The sequence below is a fragment of the Trichomycterus rosablanca genome, chromosome 15, assembly GCF_030014385.1.
Source record: "Trichomycterus rosablanca isolate fTriRos1 chromosome 15, fTriRos1.hap1, whole genome shotgun sequence".
Lineage (NCBI taxonomy): Eukaryota > Metazoa > Chordata > Actinopteri > Siluriformes > Trichomycteridae > Trichomycterus > Trichomycterus rosablanca.
In genome coordinates this window covers 1,014,689-1,040,005 of record NC_086002.1, presented here as the reverse complement: position 1 = coordinate 1,040,005, position 25,317 = coordinate 1,014,689, and the positions used below count along the sequence as shown (strand labels likewise).

Here is a 25,317-nt window from a genome sequence, read left to right as displayed (position 1 = left end):
GTTACCCTGGGGTCCTTTGTGACCTCAACATTCCTGATCATTCTTAATATCAGCAAGACGATAGAAACTAATCATGTCACACCGGTCGGTTCTGTGTAACCGGTTCTGTTGAAGTTACCCCGGTTGCTTTAACACTGACTTTTTAATTTCCATTTTAATCTCTGCGATCAAAGAGGAACAAAAGAAGCACAAAGTTCTTTGGTAAGAGCAGAAATATTAAAATATTATTAAAATAAAAAATATATATAAATGTGTTTGAACTTTTCATGTCTATATAATTATGATTATATCTTTTATATTGTAAACTAGTACAGATAAAGTTCTATTCAGCTAAAATCAGTAAAAATACAGTTTTGTCCCTGCTCAAATGTTTATGGACAGGTTTTTTAGTTAGCAACTTGTGAAAGCCATTAATGAATGATGTTTTCTTTCTTTCTTTCTTTCTTTCTTTCTTTCTTTCTTTCTTTCTTTCTTTCTTTCTTTCTTTCTTTCTTTCTTTCTTTCTTTCTTTCTTTCTTTCTTTCTTACTAAGTCAGTTACTTACTTACTTACTTACTTACTTACTTTCTTACTTATGTAAACATTTGCTCTCAGCTGTAGCTCAGTTTGTTGTCTGGTTTTTGACCCATTTTGTTTCTTTGGACTTTAGAATGTGGAGTTTCACTGGGATTGAATGTAATGTAAGAGTATAACGGGTTGCCAGATTGACTGTTTGAACGTTAACAAAGATTCCACACAGGAGCCCAAACAGTGAGTACTGAACTGATTCTGATCTCTACATACACAGTCTTACACTGAGTACAGAACAGATCCACCACCTAAATAATACCTGCTCTGTGGGGGGTCCTGTGGGGGTCCTGACCATTGAAGAACAGCATGAAAGGGGGTAACAAAGCATGTAGAGAAACAGATGGACTACAGATGGCTGATCGGTGTAATACTTAAATGTAAGCATGTAAGGTGCTCATATAGTGTATAGTATACGAGCCTGTAAGTTATAAGGATCGTACAGGCAGGGGCGTAGCACCAAATTCTGGGCCCTATGCACAAGCAGTGCCCATGGGCCCCTTTCACCCCAGTCCAGACTCCTTCTAGACTCCTCAAGGGCCCTCCTCCGACTTGGGGCCCTGTGGAGGTGTCCAGATGAACTGAGTTAACTTTGTGGATTTGTGTACCTGGATTATTATTCTGCTCCAGTTTTTCTTTTTGCAGTTGCACATGTTTGACCACCAGATGTCGCCAATTCTAAATACTAATATACTATAACCAGCCTTCCGCAAAATTGCATAGTTGCGTCAGTATTTAAGAGGTGTGGCCCCTCAGAGAAATGTGGCCCCTGTCTGCATTCTTTAAACGATTAAGACATGTAAAAAACATGAGGATAAATAAACTTTACATGCGTGAACACAGTTCTGAACTTACTCTGAACCTCTAGCATGATGGTGAGTTCTCTTCCTTCAGAGTCACAGTAATAAACAGCGAATCTGTAAGTTCTGTTTATTCTCTTCATCATGTTTGATTTGTGTTTTATTAATGAACAGATTCACTCTAGAAGACGACTGGCTACTTCTGGGTTCGGTTTTTGGGCCGCTTTTACTTCATCTCATTCCTACAAGACTAGGAAACATCTCAGCACAGCTCTGAAGATCATAACCACATCTAGTTTCATTTATTTATTTGTTTTTTTAAACTTTTAAAGTCGCCTCTTAGAATATCACTTGAGGTCATTGAGCAAGGCCCCTAACCCTCTGTGCTCTGGGGGCCCGTACGATGGCTGACCCTGCGCTTTGACCCCAGCTTCCAAACAAGCCGAGATATGCGAAGAAAGAGTTTCATTGTACTGTTCATCTGTATATGTATATATGACAAATAAAGTATATCTTTTATCTTCTAAAAGTCTTAATGTATCTGCTGTTTAATGTACTTAAGTATTAAAAGTCATTTTCTGATATTAAATTACTTCATTTTTAAGGGTCTTAAATATTCCAACTGAAGCATTTTATCCTAAATTCTTACATTTTTCTGATGTAAATAATAAAGATCTGATTATGGCTTTAATTCTGAGTGGATCTTGCTGTATGCATACACTGACTTCTAATGTTTACATGTATATACTGTATATTCCTGTGATTTTCTATCCATTTTATTAAACCAAGTCTTTACTGACCTCACCTTGTGCAGCTATTTTCTGTGATGATTTTATACCTGCTAACACGGGTTGTGTCCACGCACCATATAGTGAACCTCTCTGTCCATAAACTTATATACGTCTGAAAATAAAGACGAGATCTTAGATGAATATTTTGGAGGTGTCGATGACCCCCTGATTCCTTTCTATGACTACTATAATTCTCTGTGCCCATACAAAGAGAGTTAGTTCAACTAAGTGTATTAAAATACACACAGGGAGAACATGCAAACTCCGCACAGAAGGGACCAGGACCGCCCCGCCTGGGGATCAAACCCAGGACCTTCTTACTGCGAGGTGACAGTGCTACACACCGAGCCGCCCCAGATTCATTATGCTGTAAGAACAGTCAGTATGTTCAGATGTAATCCAGGAAAAAAGCAGGAATGAATCACTGTCCACAGTCAAGCAGGATTTACATCATTACATCATTATCAGCAGCACAAAGCCGGACTGAAATTTCTTGCTGAGCAGACTTTCTAGATAAGAAAAGATGATGCATTAACATGAACTACTGTAAAGCATGGTGGTGGTAGTGTTAGACTCTGGTGCTGTTGTGTTGCAGTGGAACTGGTGCACTGTAGATAGTCGGTGTAATAATGAAGAAGAATGACGAACATCAACATTCATCAACGTTTACGAATATTTATAAGACGATGGAAAACTAAATCATGTCACACCCATCAGTTCTGTGAAACCGGTTCTGCTGGAGTTCTGCTGGTTGTTTTTAACCTGATTTTTTATTTTCATTTTCATCTCTGCGATAGAAAAGGAACAAAAGAGGCACAAAGTTCTCCGGTAAGAGCAGAAATAACCAAATATTATTAAAGTAAAAATGAATATAAATGTGTTTGAACGTTTCATGTCTATAAAATTATGATTACTTTTATATTGTAAACTAGTACAGATAAAGTTTTAATCAGCTAAAATCAGTAAAACATTTATAAAACTTTATATGATTGTAATATTTTCTTTAATTGTTCTTTCTGTGAGTGAAATAATTTGAACACAAACATGTTTCTTTTTCACAAATGTCATTTATTAAAAGTTTGTTTTTACTGATGTTTTAAAAAACATTTTCTTTCTTATACTTACTTCACTTACTGGCTTTTCTTTCGTTTGTTCATTAGTTTGTTTGTAATAAATCAGTAAATAAATAAATTAATCTCAATACGGCAAGGACCTTTAGAAGTGTATGTAAACTTTTGACCTCAGCTGTAACTCAGTTTCTTCTCTGGATTTCGTCTCATTTTGTTTCTTTTGACTTTGTGGGGTTTCACTAGGTTTATATGATGCAAGAGTATTTTCTCCAAAAACAGCTCATCTTCAATAGTTCATTAAACTGCACCAGAACAAAAAGATAAAACGTGTAAAACAGAGAATGAAAACAAATCAGAAATGTAAAGGAATAAACGTAATATTTTCTTTTTCACACCCACAGCTTTTGCAATGAAGCCTAAAAAAAAAGGTAAGTACAAAACAGATTTTGCTTTCTAAATACACAGACTTACTCCACCTTAAAACACTGAGCCATCAACCTCCCTAAAACACAGCAATCATGCCTGTGTAGACGGCTGGCCTGGCCGATAGCACCACTCAAACTAGACCACCACATAATAGACCACCGCCCCACCCGAGCGCTCTATATTTTATATTTTACCCCTCAGAGAGTTGTGGCCCCTGGCTACAGCCCTTGACTTGTTAAGATGTGAAATAATTGGTTGATGTAAATTTATATGATTTTGATTTTTGTTCATGTTTTTGGATGCAGCCCTCAAATTATGGAGGATGTTACAGTCTCTCAGTTTTAAGCAGTCTAGAGATGAGGACTTTAACTTCTCGCAAGAATCCGAGTGAGTTCCTTTCCTTAATTTGTTTAATTTGTTTCAGGTGATTTGAAGTATTTGTGTTCCAGCTTTTCTTTTTGCAGTTGCACGTTTGACCAGCAGGTGTCGCCAATTCTGAATCGCACAGCACAGCCAGTCTGTTTAAAAGTTGCATTAGTATTTCGAGTGCTGTGGCCCCTCAGAGTGCTGTGGCCCCTGTATAGACATGTAAAAAGATTACATTCATATTTATTCTCATTTGTTGAAATGATTTTGACATGATCATGTTTTATCTCCCAGTTTGAAACAGTCTACAGATGCGGACTGTAACATCTCGCAAGAATCCGAGTGAGTTTCTCTCCTTCAACATTAATGAGCAGTCAAATTATTCTGCTATTAAGTTTGTTCTCTTCATGATGTTTTATTTGTGTTTTATTAATGAAGTTTAGGACCAGAAGATTATTACTGAATTATAACTCTGGAGGAACATGTTTGGTTTTGGGTCATTATATTTATTTTATACCGGCATTACAGGTTTTTCTATTAATTTAATCTTTTTTTTTTTAAATTCAGTTTACTTTTGTAATTATGTAGCTGTTAAAGTTGAACTGCTCCAGTTTACCTGTGATTTATTGTTTTATAGTTTGTATTTAATAGAGAACATGAATAGGCGGTGCAATATTCAATTAGTTTGATGTCACACTTTCTTTTGAAAGAAAACAATAAAATTATATAAATAAATATTTAAATACAATTATTAAATGTAGGCATATAAAGTGCTAACAATTATCTACAGCATTCTGATTTGTTTATTTGAGGATATTACAGGAACATCTTAAATGTTACTTAAACGTTACTTAAATGAAAATATCTGTTAGTGATTTGAAGTTGTTGTAGGTGTTTTTGTTCCAGAAAAGCTTGTTGCATCAGTATTATAAGTCTGCAGCCCTTAAACAGTTAAGACATGTAAAAAGAATTAATAATGTAAATTCATCTTTACGCACGTCTTTATGGTTTGACTGGTGCAGGTTTTTGGATGCTGCCTCCAGCTTGAAGATGAATACACACCATGTGCGTGAACACAGTTCTGAACTTATTCTAAACCTCTAGCATGATGGTGAGTTCTCTTCCTCCAGAGTCACAATAATAAACAGTGAATCTGTAAGTTCTGTTTATTCTCTTTATCATGTTTGTATTTTAATAATGTTTATTTGCCTCCTTTGCCAGAAGGCAGCACTGAAGAAATTCACTCTAGAAGAAGACTGGCTGCTTTCTGGTTCGGTTTTTGGACCGCTTTTACTTCATATGAATCCTACATGACTAGGAAACATCTCAGCACATCTCTGAAGATCATAACCACATCTAGTTAATATTAATTCATTTATTAAATATTTTGTTTCTTGAACATTTCACCTCTTAGAATATTACTTGAGTAAAAGTCTTAAAGTATATGTTTAATGTACTCAAGTATCAAAGGTCATTTTCTGATATTAAATGTACTTAAGTAAAGTAGAAGTACAGGTAAAGTACAGATACTCCAAAAATACTTGAATACTGTACTGATTATAATATATATATACATAATTCCAATGATGTTATAAATGATTTATATTAAACGTTTAGTTGCTGAGTGAATATAATTGTTCTTAGTAAAAAATAATGACCTGTAATTATTTTATTAATCATTTCATTTTTAAGGGTTTTATATATATAACTGAAATATTTTATTCTGAATTCTTTCATTTTTCTGGTGTAAAAAATAAAGACCTGATTATGGCTTTAATTCAGTGTGGATCATTATTAACACTGAACAGTAGATACAGTGTGCAGTTACAGCGGGTCTGGTGTAGTGCAGTGGTTCTAAACCCCCCTGTGTTCATAATATTTTACTTGGCGCGGGTTGTGATATTATTCTTAGGCTCTCAGCAGGGATGATAACAGGTATCGTTTTCAATGAGTTTGTGTCATTGGTGGTAGGAGCTTCTTCACCTTGATCTACTTCAGCGGGATCTGAATCAGAATCGTTTGTAGTCTCCATCCGATGACCTTTGCACTTTTCAGAATATTTGTCCATTCTGAAAGACCCACCACTGGCTGGCTATAGGTCATTTAAAATAGATTTATAAGGTATCACAAGAGATCTCATGTATACTAACGGCCTATTGACTTTCCTGTCCCATCACAGGACCCCCCTCTGGGCTCACTGGTGTAGTACAGGGTTTTTAAAACATTTTTTACACGACCCAGGCAACACAAACAACGGATCTTACTCTCTTTATACAAGCTGTAACATAAAGCCTCCACAAGGGGGCGTTTGTGTACAACTTTATTTAGTTCTTATTATTTTTCTCTGCAACCCACCTAAAAACCCTGGTGTAGTATATATGGCAATCAGATTACTGTTTCACAGTTCCCTATTTCAGTTTCTTCTACTTCGTCTTCTTATCACACAGCTCATCGAGGAAACGGAAATAAATGTGGTTTGTGAAACCGGACTTGCACTTGAGGTCAAAAGTTTACACTCACTGGAATAAAGTCACATTTGATGGTCGTCTTAGGATTCCACTGATGACTAATTCTGCATATGGGCACAGAAAAGTCACCATCTGTTAATTATAATGAAAGTTTAAAGGCGTTATAGATACTCAAAACTCTACACATGTTCCAGTCATCAAAAAAACCTGTTTGTGAAATCCTTTGAGATCTAATGACCGCTGTGCAAGAACTTTTCTAACATGTGAACCTAAAGCACTGTTAGCTGCTGAGCTCAGAGGAAACACCCTTCCTGTTTTGCTCTTCCTGTTCTGCTCTACCTGTTCAAACCCGTTTAAACTGTACAGCAACAGACCAGCAGTTCAGTCCAAGTTAAATAAACTACAGACTCATCAAAGCCATCATCACAAAACATCATGATCTCTCTCAAGGTGCAGCTGAACCTTTTGGACTTATTATTATCATTACCATTTTAATGCTCATAGCCGAGTTTTTAACCAACTTTCATCAGATGATAAATTACCTCTAGAGTAATATAATAATTAACTAATATTTTACTAATGGAATTTAAAAACAAGTAAGCAATAATTACAATAAAAAATATTATTATTACCATGATAAAAATGTCATTAATAGAAAATTATTAAATATTATAAAATATTTAAAATTAAGATAATAACATATTGTAAAAAATATAAAAAACATTATCATTGTTAAAAAGTTACAATAATTAATTTAAAAAAATATTAAAATTAATGAAAAATAATAAAATATTATAAAAGATATTAAAATTAGGACAATAAAATATTATAAAATATATTTACAAATATTATACTTAATGAAAACTCATTATCATTAACGAAAATAATAACAAATAATATAAAATTTAAATAACAAATATAATAACAAAAATAATATTTAAATTAAAATAATAAAATATTATAAAATATGTTAAAAATTATTATCATTACTGAAAAATGATGAAATATTATAAAATTAATTGAAATGAAGATAATAAATATAATAAAATATATTAAAATTAAGATAATAAATATTATAAAATATATTTAAATTAAAATAATAAAATATTATAAAATATATTAAAATTAAAATATCAAAATTAAAATACTATTATAAAAGATATTAAAATTAGGACAATAAAATATTATAAAATATATTTAAAAATATAAATAAATTAATAAATAAATACATTAATATTATATTATATTATTATCATTGCCATTTCAGTGCTGTTTTTTCCCAGATGCTGAATTTCATTAAGAGAAATAAAATAATTAACTAATATTTGACTAGTGAAATTAGAACACAAGTGAGCAATAATTATAATAAAAATAATACATATAATAATGATAATTAAGCATACATGAATAAAAATGTAATAATAATAAATACAATAGCAGTTGTAATAAATATAATACTTCGACTGATAATAAATATAACTATACATACACTACTAATAAAAACTATAATAAATAAATAAATAACTTATTTGAATTTAAACAACATCCACACAACACAAAACAGTACACAATTAGATCGAGTCTCAAAATAACGGACATATAATCTCATATATCTAGTGATTCACATCTGATCAGTGATTGGTCGATGCGGTGCGCTGTGAGTCGTGAGCTGCTGTTTCATTGGTTGATACAGGAGATGATTGACAGCCTGAGCTCCTGTTCCCGCCCCCTGAGGTTCCTCAGTGGTTATTCCAGGCAGGGGGTTTCAGACTCTGCGGGTTTAGTTTAGGTATTCATTCTGGTTTCTGGGGTTTGTTTAGGTTCTGTAAAGATTTCTGAGATGATTAAAGTCGGATTATTTATTCAGCTCGTTCTCCTGACTGGTAAGATTTGATCTTTATTATCCACGTTTAATTCTTACTTTTATTTTGAATACGAGCTAAACAGCTTCATGTTCCCCAGAATAAACCAGAACTACTGAGTTCCTTTATCTGATCCACTCAATTATAAATACAGTCAGAGGTTTACATGCAGTTAATAAATTATAATCACTTATTTAATTTTTCTCTGTAGCATGACCTCAAATCTCTCAATACTGAGCTGGTGCCTTCTCTGTGCCCATATAAATAGGGTTAAGTTTAACTGACAAGGTCCATGAGCAAACCCAGTGTAGGGTTACCCTGAGAGGATGCTTTTAGTTTGTTTTTCTTCATTCTTTTAGAAAACAGGACGACTATATGTGTTATTTATCTAATAAAAGTAATCCAACCCAACTTTCCCAACAGAAAATAAAAGCTTGTTTTCTTTTACCGGCCACAATTATTATTAGTTTACTATTTTATTTTATTATTATTGTTTGTAACTTTCTTATTATAATAATAATTATTATTATCATGACCATTTTAATGCTCATAGCCGGGATGCTGAATTACCTTAAGAGTAATATAATAATTAACTAATATTCAACTAGTGGAATTAAAAAACAAGTAAGCAGTAATTATAATAAAAAATATATTATTACAATAATAATAATAAAAAATAACAAAATATTATAAAATATATTAAAAAATATTATCATTAATGAAAAATAATAAAATATTATAAAAGATGTTTAAATTAAGATAATAAAATATTATGAAATATATTAAAATCAGGACAATTAAATAATATAAAATATATTTAAAATATTATCATTAATGAAAAATCATTAACATTAATGACAAATAATAAAATATTATAAAATATATTGAAATTAAAAAACAGGACGACTGTATGTGTTATTTATCTAATAAAAGTAGTAAGAAATGATTTCCAGTGTTTTCACTGATCAACTTTAATGTTTTTAGAATTTGATCCCTTAGCACACTTTAAAAAAGTCAGAACAGGGGCGTGTTCCCCCCTGTGTTTCATCAGCGTTCCTATAAATGAGACCTTTTTAACGCGTGAGGAACTGAGGACACGAATTGTTGCAGGTTTGAGAGTGAAATTTTTCTCTGTTCTTGCTCGATACGAGACTCCAGCTGCTCGACAGTCTGTGCTCGCCGTACATGCAGGCAGGCCGGTCAAGCACTCTCGCAGTACTCCTGAGCCCATGTGGCTTCATTTATAACAGTGGCACTACGGTTTCTTATGAAATGCCACCTCAGGACTCAAAGCAGTGGTTCATGTCTTCCCCTACATGGTCTCAGATCTCTCCAGATTCCCTGAATCTTTTCACAATATCATGTACAGTAGATGGTGAAAGACTTAAATCATTTGAACTGATTTGGAACACAGTCGTGAGCCACCACCCACCACGGATCCTTTGGTGGATCCTCCTTGTATACCCAATCCTGATTCCCTCACCTGCTCACTGTGGAACACTGTCAGTCTTATTTTGCCTCCGTCCCAACTTTTTTGGAGTGTGTTGCAGGCATCAAATTCAAAGTGTGTTTATACTGTATTAGCAAAATACAAAGAAGCTGATCAGTGAAAACACATTCGCCCGTTCTGACACAATGATCCAAATGCTGTATTGGATTCAGATTCGAATACTGGGGAGGTTATTTAAAGTTACACAATGTGGACAAAAGTATTGGGACACCAAAATACTTAAGAAGCTCCAGTGGCCTAGAGAAGTTTTGTGAGAAGCTTCTCAGAAGTGTGGCTGTCCGACAAGCACATGGTCAAGTGTCCAGATACTTTTGGCCATGTAGTGTATTAGTTAATTTTTCTCTAGGATACACCGTATAGCCAAAAGTATGTGGACACCTGATCATGAGCTTATTGGACATTCTATTCTTTAACCTTGAGTAGAAATATAGAGTCCCCCTGTCTTTGAGGCTGTAACAGTCTCCCCTCTTTAGTAAAGACTTTGGACTGTGACTGTGTTTATAAGGTTGAGGTTGGATATTCCACATTCCAATTCATCCCAAAGTTGGGTTAAGACCAAAAGTGTTCATGGACTCCACTTTGCACACCAGGGCACAGAGGTCGGGCGCATATTACCAGGCTAAAACATCTAAACTCAATAATAAGGAAGAGTGTCCACATACATTATTAATAAGTATTGATGGTAATAATAGTTTTCCTTTAATATGTCCAGCTGCAGATGATTCCCTGGTGATCGAACCCTCCAGGCTGGTGGTGGAACATGGATCTCGAGCCTCAGCCAACTGTTCCAGTAAGAGAAGGCCTACAGGAATAGGCTGGGAGGCCTCAGAGGGACAGGTGGACATGACGACTGGAGTCCAGTTCCTCACGTGGACGGTGGAGAAACTCACACAATGGGATATAAAACCGTTGTGCTATGCTAACTTTGAGACAGAGCAGGAGACGGTGCCACTCCCAGTTACGGTTTACAGTTACGTTTTGGTCTTTTATGTGATTAGCTTTTAAGAAAATGTTGTTGAGGAACGTCGGGCTATTTGCAGGTTCTCTGGTTACTGCACCACTCAAGGTGGTTCCACTCTAAATACCCCAATATTCCAGTACGTATCCATCACTTGGACCCAAGTCTTAGTATCTTAAGATCCCACAATCATCTGTAAAAACAGATGTGATTCCCCCCTCTCCCAGTTTAGTCATTTCCCCCAATCTGATCAAGTAGAGCTGCTTGTCCAATCTGCGCCCGCTTCTTATCACCTGCCGGTGTTGGGTTCCTAACACAGAGCTGTACTGTTTATGGAGAGACATGCTAAGCTCCATGTGACCCCCACCACCACTCATGCAGCCGATCTGCGCCCGCTTCTTATCACCTGCCGGTGTTGGGTTCCTAACACAGAGCCCTATTGCTTATGGAGAGGCATGCTAAGCTCCATGTGACCCCCACCACCACTCATGCAGCCGATCTGCACCCGCTTCTTATCACCTGTCAGTGTTGGGTTCCTAACACAGAGCCGTATCGTTTATGGAGAGACATGCTAAGCTCCATGTGACCACCACCACCACTCGTGCAGCCGCTGAGCCCAGTTCTGGAGATCGAATATCGCAGAGGCAGTGAGAAGGAACCCATGTCCAACCTTCCCTCCCTCAAACACTGCTGAGATTCGATCTCGTGAGTGTTCGTGCTAATGTTCGACCGCTACGCCATCCGAGTGCCATAAAACACAAACTTTACTCTGGAATAGAGGCTACCCTTCCAAAAAGAAGTGGTCACCTCAAAGCTTGACTGATCACATGGTCAGAGTAACCTTGACTGAAAGAGCTCTGTGGTCAGATTGAGTCACAATGACCACAAAAAGCTGAGGCGTTCAGTCCCAACATTACTGTACCTACTATCAAGCACTCTGTTTCTGTTTCGCTGATCTGATCAGCACTGGTGTCTCATCACTGTTGTTCTGCTCCACAGAGAGTCCGGACAGCGTGTCCATCAGTTTTCGGAAGCACACGGGAGCAGTGATGGAGGGGACCGTCTACACCCTCCAGTGTGACATCAAGAACGTCGCTCCAGTTCAGAATCTTACAGTAAACTGGTACAAACACCAGTCAGTACTGGACCAGGCCACCTTCACCAATTCCACCAAGACTCCAGTAAGTACCTCTGCTGACCTCCAGATCAAACCCAGCAGAACTGATGATGGAGAGACGTTCCGCTGTAAAGCAACACTAGAACTGGGACCGGACGGACCTCAACCTCCTCCTACGGTGACCTCCGACCCTCTCAGCATTACCGTGCACTGTGAGTTTGTGTTCCAGTAGTGCTGCTGTGCTGTAACCGCTGTATTGTACTCACATTTATAATTACATTATTGAATTTTGGCAGAATCTGATTATTTCATGTTTATATTTATGCAGCAGCTTCGTTTTCTCTATTTATCCAGGAATTGTAACAGAGCTAAACAGGGAAACTATGAAGGAACTGAACTGGAATTTGTACTGGGATTCCTCCTAATGTTCCAGGAGATTGTACTGGGTTTCCACCTGACAATTAGCCAGAAATTATACTGTGATTCATCTTAAAATAATCCAGGGAGATTGTACTGGGATTCCACCTAATAATTCCTGGATAATTATACTGGGATTCCACCTAAAACTTGTACGGGGGTTTCCACCTAAAAATTCCCAAAAATTGCACTGGGATTCCACCTAAAAACTCCTGGGAAATCCAGCTGAAAATTCCCAGCAAATTATACTGGAATTCCTCCTAAAAATCCTAGAATATTGTACTGGGATTCTATCTGAACATTCTTGAGAAATTGTACTGGAAATCCCTGATAATCACATGGAAATTGTACTGGGTTTCCATCCGAGAATTTCTGGGAAATTGTACTGGGATTCCACCTAAAACTCACAAAAATTGTAAGAATTCATCGAAACTGTACTGGAAATTCAGCTAAAATCTCCAGGGAATTGTACTGGGATTCCACCTAGAAATTACTGGAAAACTGTACTGGAAATTCAGTTAAAATCTACAGGAAATTGTACTGGGATTCCACCTGAAACATCCTGGGACATTGTACTGGAATTTCTCCTGAAATTTGCTGGGATATTGTACTGGGATTTCACCTAAAATCCTAGGGAATTGTGCTGGGTTTCCATGTAAAGACCATCCAGAAATTGTACTGGGATTCCTCCTAAAAATGCTCTGAAAATTGTACTGGGATTCCACCTAGAAATCCCTGAGAAACTGAACTGGAAATCCAGCTAAAATCTCCAGGGAATTGTACTGGGATTCAACCTAAAATTCCCCAATAATTGTACTGGAATTCCTCCTAAAATCCTAGGGAATTGTACTGGGATTCCACCTGGTATCAGTAATTGGAATCCCAGTACAATCCCAGTACAACTCAGTAATTGGACTCAGTAATTGGACTCAGTAATTGGACTCAGTAATTGGACTCTGACTTTGTAGTTTTATAAAATCCGTGTCGGACCTGAGAGACGTTTTCTGTCCCTCTGATATTTTGCAGATAAACCCGAGTTCTCTAATCACACAGAGACGATTAAACAGACCGGAAACGTGATCCTGAATTGTACGGTGACGTCTCAACCCCCTCCCGTCTACACCTGGAGCTTAGGAGATCTGAACCTGAACCATTCTTCATCTGTTTACTCGTCTTCCTCTCTGAGATCAGGAAACTACACCTGCACCGCCGCAAACTCTCTCGGCTCCGCTAAGAAACTCTTCATCGTTGAGGGTAAGTGTTCGGTACCTCTGTGTTTCCTTTATTGTCCACTTATATTTTCCCAGGTTGCCGCTGGTGGGCGTGTCTTTGAGGCCTGTTTGTTTTCCATTGGCACTAAATTTAGATAAATATGAACGCTTTTCAACTGTACCTGATCTGTGCAAACAAAAATAAAAGTATAAAACTCATAACATGTAGGGGTGCAGTTGGGTCACAATGTCTAAGCTTTACAAAAAGTGGCATCGTTGGGGCATAAACTCATAACCTTCAGATGATTGTGTAAATGCATTTCTACTACGCTCTTCTACTTAAGAGCCACTGCCAGGAATCTCAACAGATTTATCCCTGTCATATCCAAATCTCCTCTACTGATGCAGACCCCACCATGAGGGCTGTACCTACCACAAGTGTAGTAGCTGACCGCTTCTTTTCACCTGCAAGAGGCGGGTTCACACAAGGATTGTGTATTGTGAGAGTCACGCACTGCTCCCCATTATTCACAATCTCTAAAGCACCTCGACCAGCCAGCAGAGGTCGCTATTGCAGCAGCAGCACTCAGGAATCCATTTGATTACAGGCTGATAGCAAAGCTAAGATTCTAAATGGTGGGTTAGCGTTTTATTTACCTAAATATTGTTGCATTTTTATGAATATTTATTTAATCAGAAACACTCACCAAAAAGGCGTCGAGATCCTGGTGGGAATCACTTCATATTTAGACACCAGTCTGTTTTCAGGAGCGTATCTTACAATACTCTACTGTTGCTTTGTTGCAGGTAAGAATGGCGCGCCTCCCGGCGTTACCGTGATGAATGCGCTGGTGATATTGGCGGCTGTGCTGAGTGTAGTAGTAGTGGAATAGAATTCATGCCCTTCATACCCATCTAAAGAAGAACCTCAGCGTTAGCCTCAGCTGATGAAAATAATTCAGTACAAAGAATCATCAAGTCTCGTAAATTAAACGATTCTGAAACAGGACGCTGTCCACAGTCGAGCAAGCTTTACCTTAAAGCTCGATGAGGTTTTTATTGAAGCAGCAGGAGCGTCTCTTTGCATGCCAGCTTCTACACAATGCTGCAAACAAGGGAATTCTTTTTTTACTGTAGATACACTATGTGGACAAAAGTATTGGGACGCCACTTCTAATTACTGAATTCATGCATTTCAGCCACAGCAGTTACAAACCGGTGTAATAAATCAACCATATTAATACAATGATATGCTTCCGACTTTGCAGCAACAGTTCAGGTGTCCAAATACTTTTGGCCATATAGTGTAAATTACAGCTGTAATTGATAAGAACAGTGTTGATGTGTTTGTAAAATGAAAGTTCATGATTAAAGGATTAAAGTTAAAAATGTGAAACGCTGCATCCTGTATTTAAAAATCAGACTGTTGTGTGCGCTACCAACCACCAGAGGGAAGCAACTCTCACTCTCTCTCTCTCTCTCTCTCTCTCTCTCTCTCTCTCTCTCTCTCTCTCTCTCTCTCTCTCTCTCTCTCTCTCTCTCTCTCTCTCTCTCTCTCTCTCTCTCTCTCTCTCTCTCTCACTCTCTCTCTCTCTCTCTCTCTCTCTCTTTCTCTTTCTCTCTTTCTCTCTCTCTCTCTCTCACACACACTTATAAATACACTGACCTCCTTGTTTCTACACTCACTGTCCATTTTATCAGCTCCACTTACCATATAGAAGCACTTTGTAGTTCTACAATTACTGACTGTAGTCCATCTGTTTCTCTACATGCTTTGTTACCCCCTTTCACCCTGTTCTTCAGTGGTCAGGACCCCCACAGGACCACCACAGAGCAGGTATTATTTAGGTGGTGGATCATTCTCAGTACTACAGTGACACTGACATGGTGGTGGTGTGTTAGTGTGTGTTGTGCTGGTATGAGTGGATCAGACACAGCAGCGCTGCTGGAGTTTTTAAACACCTCACTGTCACTGCTGGACTGAGAACAGTCCACCAACCAAAAATATCCAGCCAACAGCGCTAAGGGACCGTCTACAAATTCCAATAAACATTAAAAAACACAAGCGAAGCTCAGTGTGGGGGAAAAGCACTTCACAGGTTATTTTATTAATATATGACTTACTAAACCTCTTATACTGATTTGATTTTAACATCTGCAGGCCTGTAATAAAAGGTTCTTGTGAAAATGTCAGACTTGTTGGTAATATATTGCTTCAAAACTAAATGTATTTAATCAAGTCCAACCCATATGCTACACCACATATATTGGTTAATTTATTTTTTATTTAGTCTTTTAATGAAATGACAGTGTTGCTCCATAATAAGCAGTATATGAACATATACCTTCTACACAACTGGTAGCTTTAACAGGAGCTGAATTGTTGCGGTAGATTTTTTTTCTGTGAATTTATTTAAATAGCTTTTGAACAACTGGTCATATTGCTGCAAAACAAGTTGTATTTTTAAAAAAATCTGTTTTTACTATGTAATAAAGGGTAAAAGTGTCAGTATAAGAGTTGTAGTATGTAATGTGGGTTACACTTGATAAAATACAACTTGTTTTGGAGCAATATGACGAATACTTTAAAAGCTATTGAAGTTATTAATAAAGATCTTACCTAGTAATACTATGTAAAACTATGTAATAAAGCGTGACAGTGTCAGTATAGCAGGTGTAGTTTGTCTTCTGACGTTGTTTTTTTCTATTAAATTCTGTCAGCTTAATAAGGCAGATATTAAGTTGCCAGTATAAGAGGTGATGTTTGTCATGTTGGTTCCACTTGAACTTATTTTTTAGAACATTTGTACAAAAGCCACTGAAACGATTTCATTTCACAAAACCGCACAACAATAAACTAATCACATGTAGTCTGAGAGGTGTAAATATTGTGTAAAGCCTGTCTATTTATTCTATCATAATTCAAAGCGATGAGCTGTTAAAAAGCTATCAAAAGTATTTCCTAAAACAAAAATAAATGTTAGTAAATTTAGTGCTTGGACCTCTATGATCTCTATCTGCTGCTGTTTCTGTGTTATGTGAGTGTTTAGACTCCCTGAGCTCCTGTAACGGTTACAGCTCACAGTGAAAGTAATGTATTGTTTACATTGTGAAAAGCATCTATTACTGTAGTAAACTGAGATGTAGTTGATTGTCTTGATTGCCAACAGTGAGCAGTTACACAGATTAGCCTTTTTGGACGCATCTTTTAAAAGCTATTGAAGAAAGAATCCGAATATGCGAACATAAACCAACTTTACTGCTGTTTACGAGCATTATGGACTCATACCGATAAACTAAGCCGTACAGCACTGATATAAACGGTAGCATTCAAGGGTTTAGTCGTCATGTCATGTGGATGGGAGTGTACAATACAAAAAAACACCCTAAAGTAATCACGGGGTATTGGATAACCACAGTAACGCGCATTGGACACAGTGTGGTTCTTATGAAATTAATTATTATTGTAAATATTGCCAACTTTGGCTAACATAAAACGCTAAAACAAAAACGATGTGGATTGAAGATTTATTTGGGAGCCAAAAGAGTCGAATCCTATTGTTAAGAGGAGTCAGTTCATATGAATCACTAAGAAGCAGAAATGCACGTTTCTGAAGTGGGTACTCGGTCCTCACGAGAATAGGAACACACACACACACACACACACACACACACACACACACACACACACACACACACACACACTGTAGCTGCAGTTTGGCGCACGACGCGCAAAACTTGGACTTCGCTTTTGCGCTTTTACGCACCAAAATATGAAGAATCAAAGAAATATGAAAACATCACAGAAAGAAAGTCGGATTATTTAACTTATGGACTGAAGGAATAACATTTATATTAAACACACACACACACACCACACACACACACACACAAGGATCGGAGTGCTGAACAGAACGGTGAGTTTTTGCATCTCTATTCAATTAAATATATCAGGAATATAAAATAATAACGAATCCCAGACCAGTTTTAATAATACACAATAATAAAACACGGCATTTAAAATTGCTGCACAAACTAACTCACATGTACCTACTGCTTCAGCTGGTCTTCAGATTTCAGTCATTTCTGTTCCTTTTCTCTGACTGAATGATCTGAACACGAAACAAAACCTTCACCAAAATATCCAGACATCAGTTTGGATGGTGAAGGTGCTGCACTGTTTAGAAAGTTCTGCAATTAAGTTCACCTTTAAATCTTGGCCTCCTGATTCCTCATCACTGATTGTGATCACCTGCATCTGGCGACTTCATTGTGTCCAGATAAATAAGGGTAAATCGGCTGCACATGTTGGAAAGGAACGGGATCTGTGGTCTCTCAGCAAGCTCAGAAAGAAAATTAATCTGGATGGCAAACTTGAGCTTAAAAACTATTTAGGTCGTGATTTAGAAGCTGCTGGAACATAGAGGCACTGTCCACATTCGAGCAAGCTTTACAGCACCATGTTCCCGCCTATTACATCTGTTTATGTGATCAGCAACAAACGTCAGTCGAGCAGAAGCTTCTTTAACAGCTGGCAGAAGTAAATACAACGGACTAATTACATATATTAGATGATTGATTCTTTTAGACAAAAATGTTCTAGTCTAAAATCCCAAGATGCCCATGGTGTACACTAGATGGCCAAAAGTATGTGGACACCTCTCATAATCATTGAGTTTATGTGTTTCAGCCACATTTACTGCTAATGGTGTATAAAATCATTTACACCAATGATCTAAAACATTAGGACCACTCGCCAAACGGCTCTGACCCACCGACACATGGGAGACCTGTAGTGTCTGGTAATATGAAATTACCAGCAGGTCCTTTTTCTTTTGTACATTGCATAGTGGATCATCCTAAAAGGCTTCCTAGTATCTTTTCTCTAGGTAAACAACGTCCTTATATAAAAAAAGGATATTGGACCAGTTGACCAGTTCTTCCATTGCTCAAATGTCCAGTTCCCTCAGCCTGACATCGAATAGATCCCTCACCCTCACATGTACCCGTGCTACCAGATAGGTACTGCCATGTACATTTTGAAGGGTGGTCCAAATATTTTATTTCATCACTGTATATACAACATCAAGTAAAATACACTTATTTAATTTTAGGGTGTCCGCATACTTTTGACCCTGTGAAGTAAATGTCCCTTTAAAATGTATGTAAATCCAACATGATATAATCAGTGATATTTGTCATTTGTGTTGGTTTTAGCCTGCTACCCTGATTATATGGACACAGAGAAGTCACCTGCATGCCGTAATCACTCATAATCAGTAATGAGGATTCAGGAGGCCGTGATACAAGGTTAGAGGATATTATATTTTAGATATTATATTATATATATTTTTGTGTTTGTGTTGCTGTCTGTATATTTTCGATCCAGCAGATTTTCAGAAAACCAAAACGTATAAAGGAACTTAAATTTCGGAAAGTCTTTGGACAACGTACATGTTCCAATCCTTCACTTACAGAAAAGTTAAAAGCATTTTTATTTATTTATTATTACCCTTATTCAGACACCTGATCATGAGCTTGTCGGACGTCCCGTTGTTTTAAAATCTCTGGGTGATCTTTACAGCTAGAACAACGGCTGCTCTTCTGAAAAGACTTTGACATGTGTCTGTAGGAATTTGTGCCCATGCACTAGTACAAAAGAGCATTGGAATGGCTGGGCACTCATCAGTGATGTGGATGTTCCAGTTTTGGAACAGGAAAACTATAATCCCTAAACTATATTCGATTTATTACACCTGTTAGCAACTGTTGTGACATAAATTAAAATTTAGAAGAGGTGTCCCTATACTTTTGTCCATGTAGTGTATTTTTGAGAGGCGTGTGATTTGCATGGATCTGTACATTGACTGTTTTTCGTTGGCTGCTCCGGTGCTGATTTGCATCGCCGGGAACAGTAGCCTTGTATTTATCACTGCGTCTTTGTTCCAGGACTTTCAGATGTGTCCCTCTGGCACCGCGGAGCCTCACTTCCCTTTTGCTATCAGTCATGGATTCAGGAGACCAGGACGGTGGCAGCAGCAACGGCGGTGGCGGCAGCGGCGGCCTTCTCACGCTCCAGCTGATCCAGGCCGTCCACTCGTGCAATGAATATACGCAGAGTCCTGCGACCTGGTCCGCAGTGAGGCCTGAGCCGGCCTCCTGCATGGCGATGGGGGTGAAGCCGGGCGATCCGAAGGACACCGAACGTTCTTTATGTCTGCTTGAAGGATCCACCGATGCTGAACCTTTGGATGCACAAAAGGGCAGCGAAAGCGTGACTGGAGATCAGCTGAGAGGATCAGACAAGCTAAGGCTTCTGGGAAATGTTGTGGAAACCGTAGCTGTGATAGAGACGCAACCGACGAGCTGCCGTTTCGAACAGGACGATCTGGAGCTGCAGGGAAGTCCTTCCTCCAAACCCAAGTGTCCTAAAAATGAAGGCGATTTAGAGGCAGCGATACAGGAACAGCCGAGGAGCCTCGAATTAAACAAGGAGGCCACGAAGCTGCTCGTGAGCGCCTCGCCCGAGGAAAACCTGGTCAAACTGGAATCGAAAGAGCACCTGAAAAAGTCACCCCGGACGCACCCGTGGCCCTGCGACAGCTGCGGACGCTGCAGGTGCAAACGATGCGCCAGCGCCGCCCCGCTCCCACTCCCCTCGTGCCTGCTGTGCGGGCAGCGCTGCTTCTGCTCGGCCGAGTCGACCATAGATTACGTCACGTGCGCCTGCTGCCTCAAGGCTCTGCTGTACCACTGTGGCAGCGACGACGAGGACAGCAGCGCCGACGCTCCGTTTTCCTGTCGCAGGCAAAACTGGTGTAAGAGATGGAGCGCCACGGCGGCCGTGACGCTCGTCCTGCCGTGCCTGCTGTGCTACGGACCGCTGCGAGGATGCCAAGCGCTCTGCCAACTCTGCTACAACTGTGTCAACCGGCCTGGCTGCCGATGCAAAAACATGAAGACAGAGCTGTAGAGGGAGGGATGGGTGTACCAGGGATCTTCAAAAAGTTTCCACACTTGTATATTGTGGTTATAAGCGGTAAGGGTGGAGAAGGAGGAATTGGTCGTGTCTGAGAGACGCTTATAGTCCGGATTTAGCTCCATCTGATTTCCACCTTTCTGGACGCTGAAAGAAGCTTTAAGGGGAAGAAGATTTTCATGTGATGATGATGTGAAAGCAGCAGCGCATTAGTGTTTTAAAAATAAATAGAGTGTGGAAACCTTTTTGAAGAACGCTTGTACGTTTTTGAAGTGGGTTACCCACACGGAAATGTAATATATGACATAAATGCCCCTGTATCAGTAATGATTTTTCCACATGTTACCTGTTAGGTGATATATTATCATAATATATGTGTGGATGTATGTAGATGTACGTAAGTTTATAACATATATGAAATACCCAAAATAAAAGTGTGTATGTATGCACATACACCAAATATATCTATAGGATAAATTTGTATATGGTATTATATTTTGTATCCATACACGTTGGCATAAATATTACATGTATACGTATATGCAGTTTTATTAACGGGTGGCACGGTGGCTAAGTGGGTAGCACTGTCGCCTCACAGCAAGGAGGTCCTGGGTTTGATCCCCAGGCGGGGCGGTCCGGGTCCTTTCTGTGTGGAGTTTACATGTTCTCCCCGTGTCTGTGTGGGTTTCCTCCCACAGTCCGAAAAAATGCAGTCAGGTTAATTGGAGACACTGAATTGCCCTATAGGTGAATGTGTGTGTGTGTGTGTGTGTGTGTGTGTGTGTGTGTGTGTGTGTGTGTTTTAGGGTGTTACTGTGTGCTTTGTGCCCATTGAAATATATATATATATATTTAATATAATATATGTATTGTGTATAAATAATTATATATGTTACATATATGTCAGAAAGTACATTACACATACATGAGCAGACATATTTCTGGGTCACACATATACTGTGTATGTCACTATATAAAACTGTTCCAATTTCTAATAGGTGTCATATATAGTTTGCACAAATATGGGTATTTATGTTATATAAACATTTATATATGTACATATATTACATTTGTGTGTGGGATACTTGTGGGCCTTTCTCAGCCACGACTCTCTGATTTTAGGTTTTGATTTGTTTTAATGGTTTTATGGTTTAATTGCTTTAATATGGTAATATAAGATACTTAAAGATACGTGACTGATGGACAAGAGCTGAATGTAAACCCCCATCCTGCATTTTTGGAATCGTGGGGTGTGTGATTGTTCATTTTGTGACCCACTGTAGTCGAACACAGTAGAAGAATCAACTGAATCATGCTGAATTTGGCTTATTTTTTAGAATAAAGAAAGGGGAATGAGCTAACATATTTATTTACTTATGTATTACTTTACATTTATTAAAATTCTGGATTAATTTGAGTCTCTGATTGTTGATAATTGATAATTTGAATCCTCGACTTGATCGCTTTTGACTCATGTATTCGACTCCCTACAAGGACTTTGATTCAATTGACTCATTAATTCGATTCTTTTATTTTTCACTTCGTTCGATTGTATTGAATCATAACTTCAAACTATTTAAACTCACGAATTTGATTCTTTAAGCTCAGATTATGTATAATTATATATAATTTTGGTTGTAGTTTGGACTGATGAGTGTCATTCCTCTTGCTCGTCGCATTGATTTGTTTCGCCTGGAGTATTTGACTCTTTGCAGGTGTTGATCGTTGTGATCAGTGTTGCCACTCATGGGGATTTGGCCAAATAATCTTGGGAATTTAATCTGCATAAAATCTTAAGGTCTACAGTGATAAATAAGGAATAATAAAGCGTACTACTACTAAATAATGACCTTTAATTGTCACTGGCCATTTCTACACCTACTGTACATTCACTTCTTTACTTACTTACATTTTCTTGGAGGTGAGAACAGAACTTCTGTGCATTTTACTTCAGATTGCAGGAATAAATCTGCCTCAATCGTCGTGGTGTAAACAGTGTGAAATCTGATTTTCTCATGGCATCGTTTGATGATCGTGATCACAGTGATATCGAATCAGATGAGATCAGACATTCTCTGAGTTTGAAAGACATTAATATTTTGTTAATATTGCAGTTTGTAAATATGAATACTGATAATGATTTTTTTATGCATTTTTCTCCCAGTTTATCGTAGTCAGTTTATCTTCCGCTGCTGGTGGATCCCTGATTGTAGTCGAGGTGGGTATATTGCTGCTCACGCCTCCTCCGACTTACACACAGCCCTTAGCAGAACCCTTTTTCGCCCATGCATTCTGCACAGGCACCGATATACGCCAATACACAGCGTTTGAAGACACCGCCCACATTGTTCGGTCATCCCATCCTAGCAGAAACGTGTCTGCCAATTATGCCCACTAGATGGTGTCCAGACGACCGGTGGCAATGCTGAGTTTTGAACCGAGGAGTTTAGAATCTCTGCGCTGGTGTGCTAGTGGAATATCCCGCTGCTCCATGTGGGCGCCCTGATAATGATTTAGCTTTTTCTTTGTCCGTTAATTTGATGTTTTTGTGAATAATTCAGAGTTACTTGGGAATTTCCAAACTGGAGAGTGGCAGCACTGGTTGTAACTGTAACTGTGGACACTGTCGCCCATGTGGTGATTGGTTTGGGTTTGTGTGGTTTGAAGTGTTTTTGTTTAAAGAATCTGTTCTGTTGCTCCTTTTTCTTTCATTTTTACGTTTCATATAAAATCTGTTGCTCAGAGATGGTTTTGTGTTTGTAGATTTGAGATGTGAAGAGCATCGAACCATAACTGGAGAGATGTGTGTATGAAACATGATCATCTGATATTTTTATTAGCGTTGTAAAACTACACTGAGCATTTTAGTAGAAAGGTTATTTATTTGAAGTGTTTATTTTATAATAAATATTTATTACTGAGTAGAGACGTGTGTAAGAGAAATTGTGTTGCTGCCAATAGTGTAACTAAAAGTGTCAGAATTGTTTATTATTAGGGCTGGCTCGATACCACTTTTTTATGTCCGATACCGATACCAATCCGATACCGTCATTTCTCCTCTCAAACATCATCTAAATAACAACGCTCAGACTGTGGAACAAATATTCTGAATGAATAAATACAGAAGCTACAAGATCACACTTCTATACAACTGCTGTTTATATTTTCACTTTTACACACAGAACATTTAGCAGCATTTTTATCTTGTCTAACAAAAGTGTCCACAATTGGAAGATTGTGGATGTCAATCAAACGCGATGGACCAATCAGAATTGACGCAGGTGGGACTGGGATTCTAGTTTGGATGCACGGCATCATGGACTCCATAAAGTACGAGGAGATTTAAAATTTTCAATATTGGCCACCTCTGCCAAGATGATAAAACGTCCACATCTAAAGAAGATCGAGGAGTCTGGAGGATCTAGACGATCCTGGACTGATGAGTCCTGGATTCTCCAGTTACAGGAGAAGACTCAGTGCTGCTGTGTTAGCAGATGTAGGTTGCTCAAAACTGTTGAGCGGCAGATCTTCTCAAAACCTGTGTGCGTGTGTTTCTGAGAAAGTGGTGTGTGTATGACGTTTCCTGTGGAAACTAACCACACACACACTGACACACACACACACACACACCGTTTAACACACACTCATTGTATCATAACCAGCCTGTGGTCGTTGTTCCACCTGAACTGGATGCTGGTCTGTCACCCAGCATCTCACTACTCGCATATAGGGGCAAGTTAGAGTAGCCAATCCACCTACTGGCATCTTTTTGAGGTAAAAGAAAGACAGAGTACACTAACTGAACATAAGTACATGAACTCAGATTCCTGGAGCTGTGCCACACACCCCACTCTGGCTTCCTCTATTTTCGCATACACTACACGGCCAAAAGTATTCGGACGCCTGACCATTAGTGTGTGATCTTTTCAGCTAGAACAACAGCACACAGGACTTTGGAGTGTGTCTGTGGGAATTTGTGCCCACTCAGTCATAAAATAAGCATTTGTATGGCTGGGCGCTGATCGATCAGTCGATGTTCCGGTCCATCCCACTGCTGTTGAGTGGGGCTGAGGTCAGGGCTCTGTGCAGGACACTGGAGCTTTTCTTCATGTCATGCTGGAACAGGAATTGGCCTTCGACGGGGGGTCCAAAATTTTTGCATGAGGTCGTATATCCTGTGTGCGTCCCCATTTCAAACACCCCTGATTTGCATTTGTAGCAGGAAACAAAGATTCGTTCCGTGCTGGAACACTCGAATCTGCTTATTTTGGTGACTTGTTTACTGGTAGGACGGGTAGAATTCTGCCCCTAGTGGTTATGGAGAGAACTACAGGACCAGATCTGACTGGTCATGTGATCACGGCATCACAGGATTCTATCTGTTTAATGAGTGAGCCTGCCATGTTTTCGTTTGTGAGCAATAAAGGATGGCAGCTCTGTGGTCTGATACGTTTTCAGCTTCAAATGTGGTGACTGTGTATGTGGATTCATGACCACCCTCCACCATACTTCACAGCTTGAAGCTTGTCGTATTCCCCTGACATCTCCCCAAGCCGGGTTCATCTCTCAGAGTGCCAGATGATTAAAAAAAGCAAGATTATTCACCCCAGAGAACATATCCACCACTCCCGGGTCCAGCGGTGGTGCGCTTTAGACCATTCTAATGCTTCATGCTACATTCTACTGAACCGTTCTTGAGCTTCCAGAGACTCTTGAAAGTGAGTTTTTCTTCCTTCTTGCTTTGTGTTAGACCGTGTAGCAGGAAGTTACGACCC

General features: G+C 38.5%; 2 protein-coding genes and 1 long non-coding RNA gene across 3 annotated transcripts; all 3 read left to right on the top strand.

Annotated features, from left to right (window-relative positions):
- Positions 1 to 4,283: 4,283 nt before the first annotated feature.
- LOC134328617 (uncharacterized) lies at positions 4,284 to 5,340 on the top strand. The gene is made up of 3 exons (XR_010014742.1): positions 4,284 to 4,362; positions 5,043 to 5,131; positions 5,242 to 5,340. It is a non-coding gene; the product is annotated as an uncharacterized LOC134328617 (long non-coding RNA).
- Positions 5,341 to 8,253: 2,913 nt separating this feature from the next.
- On the top strand, positions 8,254 to 14,959 carry LOC134329309 (cell adhesion molecule 4-like). The gene is made up of 5 exons (XM_063010532.1): positions 8,254 to 8,371; positions 10,573 to 10,830; positions 11,818 to 12,147; positions 13,379 to 13,606; positions 14,371 to 14,959. The coding sequence occupies exons 1-5, from the start codon at positions 8,329 to 8,331 to the stop codon at positions 14,454 to 14,456; spliced, it is 945 nt and encodes a 314-aa protein (XP_062866602.1). The 5' UTR covers positions 8,254 to 8,328; the 3' UTR covers positions 14,457 to 14,959.
- Positions 14,960 to 19,570: 4,611 nt separating this feature from the next.
- spry2 (sprouty RTK signaling antagonist 2) lies at positions 19,571 to 20,774 on the top strand. The gene has a single exon (XM_063010804.1). The coding sequence runs from the start codon at positions 19,571 to 19,573 to the stop codon at positions 20,534 to 20,536; it is 966 nt and encodes a 321-aa protein (XP_062866874.1). The 3' UTR covers positions 20,537 to 20,774.
- Positions 20,775 to 25,317: the final 4,543 nt, after the last annotated feature.

What these genes read in the sequence shown, in the direction of transcription:
- spry2 (XM_063010804.1), top strand. Translation starts at nt 19,571, where the DNA reads ATGGATTCAGGAGACCAGGACGGTGGCAGCAGCAACGGCGGTGGCGGC.
- LOC134329309 (XM_063010532.1), top strand. Translation starts at nt 8,329, where the DNA reads ATGATTAAAGTCGGATTATTTATTCAGCTCGTTCTCCTGACTG. An exon ending in TCAGCTCGTTCTCCTGACTG is followed by an intron (nt 8,372 to 10,572) that starts GTAAGATTTGAT and finishes TAATATGTCCAG; the next exon opens with CTGCAGATGATTCCCTGGTG. An exon ending in TCTCAGCATTACCGTGCACT is followed by an intron (nt 12,148 to 13,378) that starts GTGAGTTTGTGT and finishes GATATTTTGCAG; the next exon opens with ATAAACCCGAGTTCTCTAAT.